The sequence below is a fragment of the Dendrobates tinctorius genome, unplaced genomic scaffold (assembly GCF_039654945.1).
Source record: "Dendrobates tinctorius isolate UK_male_01 unplaced genomic scaffold, ASM3965494v1 ptg000017l, whole genome shotgun sequence".
Lineage (NCBI taxonomy): Eukaryota > Metazoa > Chordata > Amphibia > Anura > Dendrobatidae > Dendrobates > Dendrobates tinctorius.
This window is the reverse complement of record NW_027361685.1, coordinates 17264979-17277190: the sequence shown is the minus strand read 5'-3', so window position 1 is coordinate 17277190 and position 12212 is coordinate 17264979. Positions and strand designations below refer to the sequence as shown.

The 12212-nt window shown below is 44.1% G+C and overlaps 1 protein-coding gene across 1 annotated transcript in view; it reads left to right on the top strand.

Annotated features, from left to right (window-relative positions):
- The window catches only part of LOC141082463 (uncharacterized), a 30411-nt gene extending 21648 nt beyond the window's left edge, over positions 1-8763 (top strand). The window contains exon 5 of the mRNA XM_073566403.1: positions 7646-8763. Coding sequence (XP_073422504.1) covers positions 7646-8547 — 902 coding nt within the window. The 3' untranslated portion in view covers positions 8548-8763. The remainder of the gene's footprint in view (positions 1-7645) is intronic.
- Positions 8764-12212: the final 3449 nt, after the last annotated feature.

Here is a 12212-nt window from a genome sequence, read left to right as displayed (position 1 = left end):
GCCCCCAGTTGTGAGTTTTGTCAGACTGGTTATTGAAAATACAGCAGGACCCACGCCGTTTTTTCATTTATTTTTTTAGTTATAGCACAAGTTGCGGGTGAGGAATACTCCCATCATCCGCTCCTGCTGTCACTGTTCTTAGCAGCAGGTGTAGGATGATGAGAGTAATACTCCCAAAAGCCTCCACCTGCGGTCATCATTCTGACCTTAATATAACTCTCATCATTCCCCCCGCCGGCAGAGCAGGGGAGAATGATGAGAGCGTCTTCAGCACCTGCCACCGGGGAACAGCACTTACTGTAGTGCTTATTCCTTGCCGGCTGTACATGTGGTACTGATGCTGCACACTGTTGTCAGACATGTGCCCAAGTATTATGCACATGGACCAGAAAAATCGGTACTGGAAGTATCAGGACGTGTGACCCGGCCTTATACACAGTTCTCTTTAAATTCCTAATATTTCTTCTTGAAACTCATCTGACAGAAAATATTGGAGCTTAGGATAGTATAGATTGTGAAGTCTCCGAGCCCCATACTCTAATTACACCAGAGAGGTTTCACCACTAGTTACTCATTTATTACTGATGGAGACTGTTGAGGTTGATCATTTCAGTAGTTCCTAATCAGGCCCCATTTTTAATATCTGACGTGTGTCACTTTATGTGGTGGTAACTTTGGAATTCTTCACAAAGGATAATAGAAAACAAATGGATGTTACAAATTATTTTCCAGCTTCGCACTGTACCCTATATACGGTTGTACACTACTGTCTGGGCACATGGCAGTGTTCAGAAGGGAAGGAGCGCCATTTAGCTATTTGAATGCAGATCTAGCTGGAATAATTTGCAGACACAATATATTGGGAGCACTGTTCATGGTCACCTGGCAGCTCAAAAGATGTCCTCCATGAACATGCTTGGCACTATCTTCTCTGCTTTCCATATCCCAAGGATTGCCTTGCTCATCGCCCTTTAACGCCATTACATGAATCTGGACTTACACAGGGACCCCTAGGCTTGGACCATGGTGTTACCTGCTATTCTGTGGTGTTAGATGGCAAGAAGAATAGTCACGTAGCTGGGTCAGAACCAGAAGGACAGAATACAGAATCAGAAGACGCAAGAGTAGTCAGTAAACGGGCCACGGTCACAACAGGAAACAAATACACAAGCCACAAGCTGAGCACAGAGGACTGAACCTGAGGAGAACAGCGCTGTATCTGGCAGATTCTGGCCATGTGCTTTGAGCTTTAGTAGAGTGTGGTACTTTCCAATTGGCTGAAGTAGGGAGCAGATTACTCCAGCTGGACAGCAGGAACAGATCCCAGATGAGATTGGACACATCATATGCAGAAGCTCTAATATAACTAAATGACCAAAAACCAGAATAGTAGAAATCCCCATAAAGTGATTCCATTTTATAAATTAATTTACTGAGGGTTATTGTCATGATCCAGGACACGATTTCGCTTTGGCCCGTCCTGGTCAGACAGGGTTAATTGTTTCTGCCTCTCTCTGGCAGAGGGCGGCTATTTAATGCTCACTTGACCTAGGTCCGGTGTCAGTTATACTCCTGCCCTCGGCTGAGTTAGTTGACCCCTTGTGTACGTGTGCCTTGTGCCTGATAACTTGTTGCTTGTTTGGTTTTGATCCAGTTCTGTCCCTTTTGTACCGCACCTCTCTCTCATGTGTGACTCTCGGCTTGTGACTTGACTATTCTCTGCTCGTCCCTTTGGTACCGCACCACCCTCTCGTGTAAGACTTCTGCTTATCTGACCTGCATTTTTCTTTCCTCTTCTAAAGTATTCCTGCAGTAGGTACAGCACATCATCTGCAGTATTAGGACGCTAAGCCCCGACCCTACCGTCACATGATCGTAGGTCCTGGTACTCCTTACTATTTTCCGTGCCTCAGGTCCTGTCTGTTTAAACCTTCATTCCCGTGTTGGTCCCCGTGCTCTCCCACAGTGTGGGTAAGTCAGCCTGCTCAGCCGTGGCAGTTGCCGACGCTGACAGGATCCTGACATTATAACTGACCGTTACCATTTTTGTTCTCTGCTCCCTTTCTCCTATGTGTGTGATGGATCCTATGCATGCTCTTTTTGAGCAGTTAAAGCACCTGACTCAGATGTCTCAGAGACTCCTGGGGTAACAACTAGCCCTGGCTCAGTCTCAGCAGCTGATCGCTGACACTGTGCAGGGGGTTTTGTCATCAGGGGCTCGGGAGGTTACAGTAATTTCCCCTGAATCTCCGATTAAGTTACCGGATTCTTTTTCTGGAGATAAAAGGGAATTCAAAGTGTTCAAGGAGGGCTGTAAGTTTTTTTTTCATTGAGACCATACTCTTCTGGGGATGAAAGTCAGAGAGTGGGGGTCATTATGTCTCTGTTAAGGGGAGCTCCCCAGGTTTGGGCTTTCTCCCTTCCTACCACTGCCCCTGAGTGTATGACTGTGGATGAATTTTTTGAGGCCTTGGGGCATATTTATGATGAGCCTGATCGGATGCGTATGGCTGAGGACAGGGTGATGAGCGTGTGTCAGGGGAAGCACTCAGCCGAGTGGTTCTGCTCAGAGTTCAGACGCTGGGCTGCTGAGGTCTGCTGGAATGATGCCGCCCTCCAGGGTTTGTTCCATAGAGGCCTGTCTGAACATCTGAAAGATGCCTTGGCTCTCCACCCTCCGCCTGATTCCCTGGAGGAGGCTATGACACAAGCCGCCTGAATGGATCGCAGGCTACGGGCCAGGGGAATGATGCAGGTTCAAACCCCATTATTTTCTCAAGGAAGGGGAGCCAGTCTTACATTGGAAACCATGGAGATGGGAACCATCGACTTCAAGGAGAAAGGAAAGAGACAACGGCACTTGGGAAAGTGCTTTTTTTTCTGTGGGATTCCGGACATTGGAAAAAGGATTGCCCTTCTTGTCCACCAACCTGCAAGCGACTGAACCCGGGTGATTGTCGTGGAGGTCACTCAGGCTCTCAGGTATCTTTTTCTCCATTTTCAAAAATGTTATTGCAAGTGGAACTTTGTTGTGGGAGTGTCTCCACACCCACTTCTGCTTTCGTGGATTGCGGATCGTCGTCGAACTTTATTGACTCTGACTTGATGTCCAGGTGTAAGTTAGGGACAGTTAGGCTGGAGACTCCTATCCACGTTGTTGCCATTAACAAAACACCACTGGCTAAAAATGATGTCATATTTCGTACAGAAGAGTTTCTCCTTAAAGTGAGTTCCTTACACCAGGAACATATTTCATGTTTTGTTATGGACAACCTGCCTGCTGGACTGGTGTTGGGGTTCCCCTGGTTACAATTACATAATCCTGTGATTAATTGGGAATCTCGGGACATTGTTAAATGGGGTCCCTATTGTTCTGAAAAATGTCTGGTTACTGTGTCTTGTGTCGTCCGTGGGTCTGGAAGGTATTCCGGAGTGCCTAAAAGACTATACGGATGTTTTCTCCGAAAAAGAGGCTGAGGTTTTACGACCACACCGCCCTTTTAATTGTGCCATTGACCTGGTTCCAGGTGCTAAATTGCCCAAGGCCCACTTGTATAACCTTTCGGGTCCAGAATGGGCTGCGATGAAGGAATACATTTCCGAGAGTCTCCGTAAGGGACACATTCGTCTTTCTGTTTCTCCCGTGGCAGCGGGGTTCTTTTTTGTAAAGAAAAAAGACGGTGGTTTACGCCCATGCCTCGATTTCTGTGAGTTAAATAAGATAAATGTGAGAAATACGTATACCTCCCACTTATTCCTAATTTATGCAACCAGTTGTCCGGAGCTAAGTGGTTTTCGAAATTAGATCTGCGGGGAGTGTATAACCTTATCCGAGTCCGAGATGGAGATGAGTGTAAAACTGCTTTTCTCACTACTGAAGTGTTGTTTGAAAATTTGGTCATGCCTTTCGGTCTGACCAATGCTCCAGCGGTCTTCCAAAATTTCATAAATCATGTGTTCTCTGATTTTATTGGATGGTTTATGGTGGTGTATTTGGATGACATATTGATCTACTCTCCTGATAAACAGGCTCACATTGGTCATGTTCAGGCAGTTCTCCAAAGACTTCAGGAGAACTGTCTCTTTGCTAAACTGGAGAAATGTTTATTGTTTGTTCAGGAGCTGTCTTTTCTGGGGTTCATTGTGTCTGCTGAAGGGTTTCGCATGGATCCTAATAAGGTGCAGGCCATTGTCGAGTGGGTTCAACCTTGTGATTTGAAGGCTCTGCAGCATTTCCTAGGATTCGCCAATTATTATCACAAGTTTATAAGGGGGTTCTCACAGGTGGTTAAACCCCTCACAGACATGACTCAAAAGGGGGCCGATATCAAGAATTGGTCAGCCGCAGTTTTTGAAAAAATGTTTCATGTCTGCTCCGGTTCTTATTCAACCGGACCCATCTGAACCATTTATTGTTGAGGTAGATGCCTCAGAGGTGGGGGTGGGGGCGGTATTGTCCCAGGGACCCGCCACTTTGACCAATTTGAGAACTTGCGCCTTTTTCTTGAAGAAATTCTCCCCCGCGGAGAGGAACTATGATGTTGGGAATCGAGAACTTCTGGTCGTAAAGTTGACCTTTTGAAGAATAGAGGCATTTTTTGGAGGGGGCTGTCCATCCTATAACTGTAATTACAGATCACAAAATCCTAGCTTACATTGAGTCAGCTAAAAGGTTGACTCCCAGACAGGCTAGATGGTCACTTTTTTTTCCCGATTCAACTTCTCGATCACTTTTCAGCCAGGATCCAAAAATGTCAGAGCTGATGCCTTGTCACGCAGTCTAGATCCGGTGTCCCCCCCGAACCTCCATCCTCCATTCTTCAGCCTGGGGTGGTGGTGGCAGGTGTCTCTAATATGTTGGAACAGGAGATTTGGGAAGTCCAGTCTCTTGCACCTCCGGCTAAGCCGGTGGATAAACTTTTTGTGCCAGCTCGGTTTTGTCTCAAGGTCCTCCGGGAGTTCCATGACTCAGTTCTGGGTGGACATCCAGGGATCTTGGCTACCCAGAAGGCCATTGCTAGAGTATTTTGGTGGTCTTCTTTAGCCTCTGATGCTGGGGAATATGTGTCTGCATGTGATGTTTGTGCCCGTGCAAAAACCACCCATAACCGGCCGGCCGGGGAATTGGTACCACTGCCAATTCCTGAGAGACCATGGACGCATTTGTCCATGGATTTCATCACCAACCTTCCCCCCTCCAAGGGTAATGCCGTCGCTTGGGTTGTGGTGGACAGGTTTAGTAAGCAGGCACATTTTGTACCTTTGGCAGCTCTACCTAATGCGGAAACATTGTCCAGATTGTTTGTTGAGCATGTGGTGCGGTTGCATAGTGTACCCTTGAATGTGGTGTCTGATAGAGGAGTGCAATTTGTTTCCTGATTTTGGAGGGCTTTTTGTAAGAGGTTGGGTATTGGTCTGTCCTTTTCATCCGCTTATCATCCAGAGACTAATGGGCAGACCAAGAGGACCAATCAGTCTCTGGAGCAAATTCTGCGTTGCTTGACCTCAGCCTGACAGAATGATTGGTGTTCTGTGTTACCGTTGGCCGAGTTTGCGTTTAACAACCGCATTAACCAGTCTACGGGTACATCTCCCTTTTTCTGCAATTATGGGTTTCATCCACATTTTGGAGAATTTTCCCGTTTGAACTCTGGGTGTCCTGGGGCGGATGAGACTATCCAGCGGTTGGGGGAGGTATGGCGGGAGGTCCAGAGTAACATTGCGAAGGCCCAGGATAAATTTAAATTTTTTGCAGACAAAAAATGATCCGTGGGACAGGTGTTTCAGATTGGGATAAGGTATGGTTATCTACCAATAATATAAGGCTCAAGGTCCCCTCTGTGAAGCTTGGACCTAAATTTATTGGTCCCTATGAAATTATAGAAGCGGTTAACCCGGTGGCTTTTCGGTTGCGTCTCCCGCCATCTCTACGGATCCCCAATGTTTTCCATAGGGCCCTTTTGAAACCTGTGAGGTCCGGTGGGGAGGGATCATCAGCTTCCCCGCCACCGGTTTTGGTAGACGGGCAGTCTGAGTGCGAGGTGGAATGAATTGTCGACTCTAGGTTGGTCCGTCATGCCCTTCAGTATCTGGTACATTGGAAAGGCTATGGTCCTGAAGAACGGTCGTGGGTTCCTGCTCAATCGGTTCATGCGGATCGGTTGGTCCAGGCCTTTCACGCCAAGTATCCTGAGAGACCTGGGGGTCCAGTGGCCCCCCATTGAGAGGAGGGTACTGTCATGATCCATGACGGGGTTTCGCTTTGGCCCGTCCTGGTCAGACAGGGGGTTAATTGTTTCTGCCTATCTGGCAGAGGGCGGTTATTTAATGCTCACTTGACCTAGGTCCGTTGTCAGTTATACTCCTGCCCTCTGCTGAGTTAGTTGACCCCTTGTGTACGTATGCCTTTTGCCTGATAACTTGTTGCTTGTTTGGTTTTGATCCGGTTCTGTCCCTGTTACGAGTTCTGCCTGTCCCTTTTGTACCGCACCTCTCTCTCGTGTATGACTCTCGGCTTGTGACTTGACTATTCTCTGCTCGTCCCTTTGGTACCGCACCGCCCTCTCGTGTATGACTTCTGCTTGTCTGACCTGCGTTTTCCTTTCCTCTACTAAAGTATTCCTGCAGTAGGTACATCACATCATCTGCAGTTGTAGGACGCTGACAGGATCCTGACAGTTATAATCCAAAGCCACTTTCTGGAAATTAACACAGTGGATCTTGGAGAGTGAAAAATTACACATTTGCCATTTTATTACCCAGCACATAGTGCCCAGATTGTGCGCCAGGAGACACACACCAAATATTAAGTGGATTCTTCTCACTATAGTACTTTCCAATTGGCTGGAGTAGGGAGCAGATTACTCCAACTGGACAGCAGGAACAGATCCCAGATGAGATTGGACACACCATATGCAGAAGCCCTAATGTAACTAAATGACAGAAAACCAGAATAGTAGAAATCCCCATAAAGTGATTCCATTTTATAAATTAATTCACTGAGGGTTATAATCCTTAAGAGCAGTGAATATTTTGACTCCACAGCCACTTTCTGGAAATTAACATGCAGTGGATGTTGGAGAGTGAAAATTACACATTTGCCATTTTATTACCCAGCACATAGTGCCCAGATTGTGCTCCAGGAGACACACACCAAATATTAAGTGGATTCTTCTCACTATAATATTGCTAAATACAGGGATCCTAAATGTTGTTTGCGCACACTGCAAGACTCCGAAGTGAGAGCGGATTTTGCTGGATTGCTTTATAGAAACCTTGTTGCTTTTCAACAGCCTTTGAGCCACTAATAGTGCGGGAACCTCTTTTTCCATTGACAGATGATGGACCTGAGTGGGGACTTGTTTTTTGTGAGATGAGAATTGGTATTATTTTCGCCTACATAACATTGATTGGTTTCTTTTTATTCGATATTTGGGAGGCAGAATGAACAAACAGTTGAACACCGCACACTACTGGCTCATCCAACAAGGTTTTCTATTAGACTGTGAACTGTCATTGTCTTGGTAAATAATTAAAGTTTTTTACATAGCTTGACATTTTTATGGACAGTTTAAGTAGAAATGTTCAAAAATATAAAACTCAAGGAGATTTTATTAAAAAATAATTGTTTTTTTTATCTTATCAGATAACTGTACCAAGAGATCAGAGGGACAGCTGACATTTTCAATTTTTAAATCTGATGATCTTGAGATCCTACAAGATACAACTGAAGTGAATGCCATTACTCCAGATATATCATCATCCATTTACAGCAAAGATCCGACTACTAAGGAAAATCAAATTCGCCAAAGAGGCAATAAAAAACAAACTGCTCCTAAAGCAAAGAAGCCATTTTCATGTTCAGAATGTGGGAAATATTTTGCACAGAAATCAATTTTTGTTATCCACCAAAGAACTCACACAGGGGAGAAGCCTTTTTCCTGTTCAGAATGTGGGAAATGTTTTAACAATAAATCAGATTGTGTTAAGCACCAGAGAATCCACACAGGGGAGAAGCCTTTTTCATGTTCAGAATGTGGGAAATGTTTTAGCAATAAATCAGATTGTGTTAAGCACCAGAGAATTCACACAGGGGAGAAGCCTTTTTCCTGTTCAGAATGTGGGAAATGTTTTAACAATAAATCAGATTGTGTTAAGCACCAGAGAATCCACACAGGGGAGAAGCCTTTTTCATGTTCAGAATGTGGGAAATGTTTTAACAATAAATCAGATTGTGTTAAGCACCAGAGAATCTACACAGGGGAAAAGCCTTTTTCATGTTTAGAATGTGGGAAATGTTTTGCACAGAAATCAAATTTTGTTACCCACCAGAGAACTCACACAGGGGAGAAGCCTTTTTCATGTTCAGAATGTGGGAAATGTTTTAGCAATAAATCAGATTGTGTTAAGCACCAGAGAACTCACATGGGGGAGAAGCCTTTTTCTTGTTCAGAATGTGGGAAATGTTTTGCAGATGAATCAAATTTTGTTACCCACAAGAGAACTCACACAAGGGAGAAGCCTTTTTCTTGTTCAGAATTTTGGTAATGTTTTAGCAATAAATAAAATTGTGTTAAGCACCAGAGAACTCACACAGGGGAGAAGCCTATTTCCTGTTCAGAATGTGGGAAATGTTTTAACCAGAAAGTGCTTCTTGTTAGACATCAGAGCAGTCACACAGAGGAGAAGCCATTTTCATTTTCTTAATGTGGCAAATATTTTACTTGGAAATCAACTGTTAATAAACATCAGAGACGTCACATAGGGGAGAAGACTTTTTTATGTTCATGTTTGAATAATTTTAACCAAAATTGAACCTTCTTAAATGGGTTGCCTCTTGTCATTCCTCATGTTTGCTGACAAAAGGATAAAACTAAACCTTATTAATTCCAAATATAAAACTGTACCCATAATTCACCCCCTGAAGGTTAGTCAGAAGGTGACTAATAGAAAAAACATGTACCCCACAGTTCAGTATATAGGGTGAGGTGACGTGTACACACTCACTCTCCAAGCCTCTCATCTCTACGGGTTTAATCATCCACACCAAAGACGACTCATCAAGAGACTATTTAATATTGACCTATATTCAAACGAGACTAAATTAAAAAGAAAACTAAAATCATGTATCATGTTATCCGAAACAGTCAGAAAACTAGCCCCATATTGTCAGATCCCAGACCTCAAACTATATACTTCGGAAGTTTATAAGCCCCTCCAGTGCCAGGAATAGATAGTATGAATTTGAATTTACCAAATGGCTGCAATGAAACAAAGAGTGAAAAATTTAAAGGGGTCTGAATACTTTCCATAGCCACTGTATCAGTGTCATGTCGGACGCTATTCACACCACAGCGTCCGGCAGGCAGAGGTAGTTCCACCTCCGTCCACTATAGCCTCAGTGGCGCCGGCTTGAGTTTCTCAGGCTATCGGGGGTTAATCTAGCTGAAGATCAGGTTGGATGTTTGGTCACGCCCACGGTCTTTAAATAGTCGTGCTGGCCTATGGGCGTCGCCGATTATAGCTTGTGTGTCATACCAAGTGGTTCCGGTCTGGAGTGGAGGTGTTGGAGAGAGAGAGAGATTCATATCTGGTGTCGTATGATCCATTGTTACCTTCTCGCCTTCCCATATTTGTGTTTTGTTGTGCCCTGTTCACATTACTGTATAGTCCTGTGTGTATGCGGCGCGGTGCAGTTTAAGTTCTCCCTGTCTGTCTTTATTGTTTGGGGCTTTGGTGGTTTGTCTCCTCACTGGGTGGAGGGTGGAGGGTTAAGCTTAGGGCTGAGCAGGAGATAAGGAAAGGGTGGAGGCTCAGGCATTTGCACCATCAGCAAAAACCCTGGGTTGAGGGTCAGACAGGGTTTCCCCTAGTTAAAGGGACATCACAGGGGCCCCGGGTATTTCTGCCTTAGTTGACCTAAGCCCCGCGTGACAATCAGTAAAAATAACTCATCTTTATTAGGTAAAGTATAAAAGAATTGCACCATTTTCCGATACCCGTCACGTCTCCATTTTTCATGATCTCGGGTTGGGTGAAGGCTTATTTTTTGTGTGCCGAGCTGGCGTTTTTAATGAAGACCATTTTGGTGCAGATACGATCTTTTGGTCATCCTTTATTGCATTTTAATGCAATGTTGCGGCGACCAAAAAAAGGAATTCTGGCGTTTTGACATTTTTTCTCGTTACGCCATTTAGTGATCGGGTTAATTCTTTTTTATATTGATAGATCGGGCGATTCTGAACGCCGCTATAACAAATATGTGTATGTGTGATTTTTTTATTGTTTTATTTTGAAAGGGGTGTAATTTGAACTTTTATATTTTTTTAATATTTTTTAAAACTTTTTTTATTTTTGGCATTGTGAAGACATACAGCATTCTATGTTAATTAACCAGACAACTATTTTTAGCAAACGAAGAATAATAGAATGTTATCTGTATGTTGGGTTTAAATTTAAGTGTAGATTTCTAGTTGGTCAAGAAAACAGACTTTTGTTTGTGTAAGCCGGTAATATTGACATCCATACATCCAAAGGACAAGAGACAGGACAGCAGCCACAACATCATCACAAGGGACACGGATCTATCATTCTATGGGAAACAACCTAGGGGTTTTCAGCCTCGGTTGGAAGAATACTGATCTGCTCCATTGACCATCGCTGAACCATGGATACGTTTGGAGAAGCCAGATTGTGGTCTTTGGATCAACTGGCCTTGTACCTTGTATGGACTGTCATCTCCCTACGCTTGTCATTACCCCCTGTGTGCGTGCCACAGCTGGGGTAGTGACCCTGGAAGATCTGAAGTCACAGCTGCTATTATCCCGGCGGGTCAGTGGAGGGTGAGACTCTGTAATGTGCCCCATCTTGGGTACTGTGCTGGGACTGTTCTATGTGTTATCTGCCTGTTCTGTGGTACAATAAAGCATTGCCCACACTGTCTTACCCTCACCCTGTGTTGTCTGAGTAGCGTTTTGCCCATGTTAAAAGGAGAGCAAGGTTCGGTGGGACGATCACTGGTTCATGTGGTTTTGGCTAGCGGGTGGTGCTTATAGCAATCCGGCAGTGACAAGCATAGACTTCTGCTGGAGACCTCTGGTTGTCATGCCAACCCATCGGTGACCTATGATCATGTGATGGGGTCACCGATGGGTGGGATTTCCGGTGCTTGCTGGAAGTGCGCATTAAATGCCGCTGTCAGAGGCTGTTCGGGGCAAATGGCAGGTGTTCAGTACAGCTGACGTGTGCCGGAAAAGATGTCAGCTCACCGCCGGAGCCCACATCAAAGGGGGGAAGTACATTTACACCCGAGGTCAGAAAGAGGTTAAAGGGGATTGTTTTTACAGAGACAGAAGTGGTAATCAATCATGTATACATACAAATAATTACAGAAATACTCAGCTTCTAATGGTAAATAGTATAGAGTTACCACAAGAAAATATAATTTGTGTAAACCAGGTGTAGAGATAAAAATTCAGGGAAATGTCAAATGTTAGAAATATCAGAGAAAAGAAGCGATCAAAGAGTCCAAAACCACATATATAGGAAAATATAAAATACAATTTTATTGTGATATATCAGGAAACAAGAAACAATGGGGAAAGAGTCAAATTGACCACAAAAGCACATGGGCAAAAATGGGACACACCAAGGGTAAGAAAGACCCAAGGGATAGCGGTAGTGTAACATTGCCATAATGGCATAGATCAAAGGTGTATCGCACTTATCCCTAATCCAAGTAGCCAGACAGGATATACAAACATATAATAGTCAATAAGCTTAGCAATAGAATGAAAATTATTGCCTGTCCGGGTATAAGGGAGAGGTCCACCCTGGCTTTATAATCAATTTGTTACAATTGTTTTAATGGGTTTTGTCTCCATGAAATTGTTATGATAAATGTCAGATGTTGTAGCGCCATCTAGTGGCTATGTGCAGAAGTGCCATCATAGAGTAACATGTATCCTAAGAGAGTGTCACTATCAAGGTGGGGATGAAAGTGCACCATATTTACTGAGTATAAGATAAATCCATACATAGATATCTGTAACCGGATTGTAGATCTATCACTGGATATCAGTGTATAAGGGGAATAGATCCTGTGCACTTATAGATGAATAGCTTATATAATGAGAGGACACAGAGCAAAGGGTATAAATAGTGAGAGAATAAAGAGCTGACAGCGCATTACATCCCTGGAGTACAGATAGGAG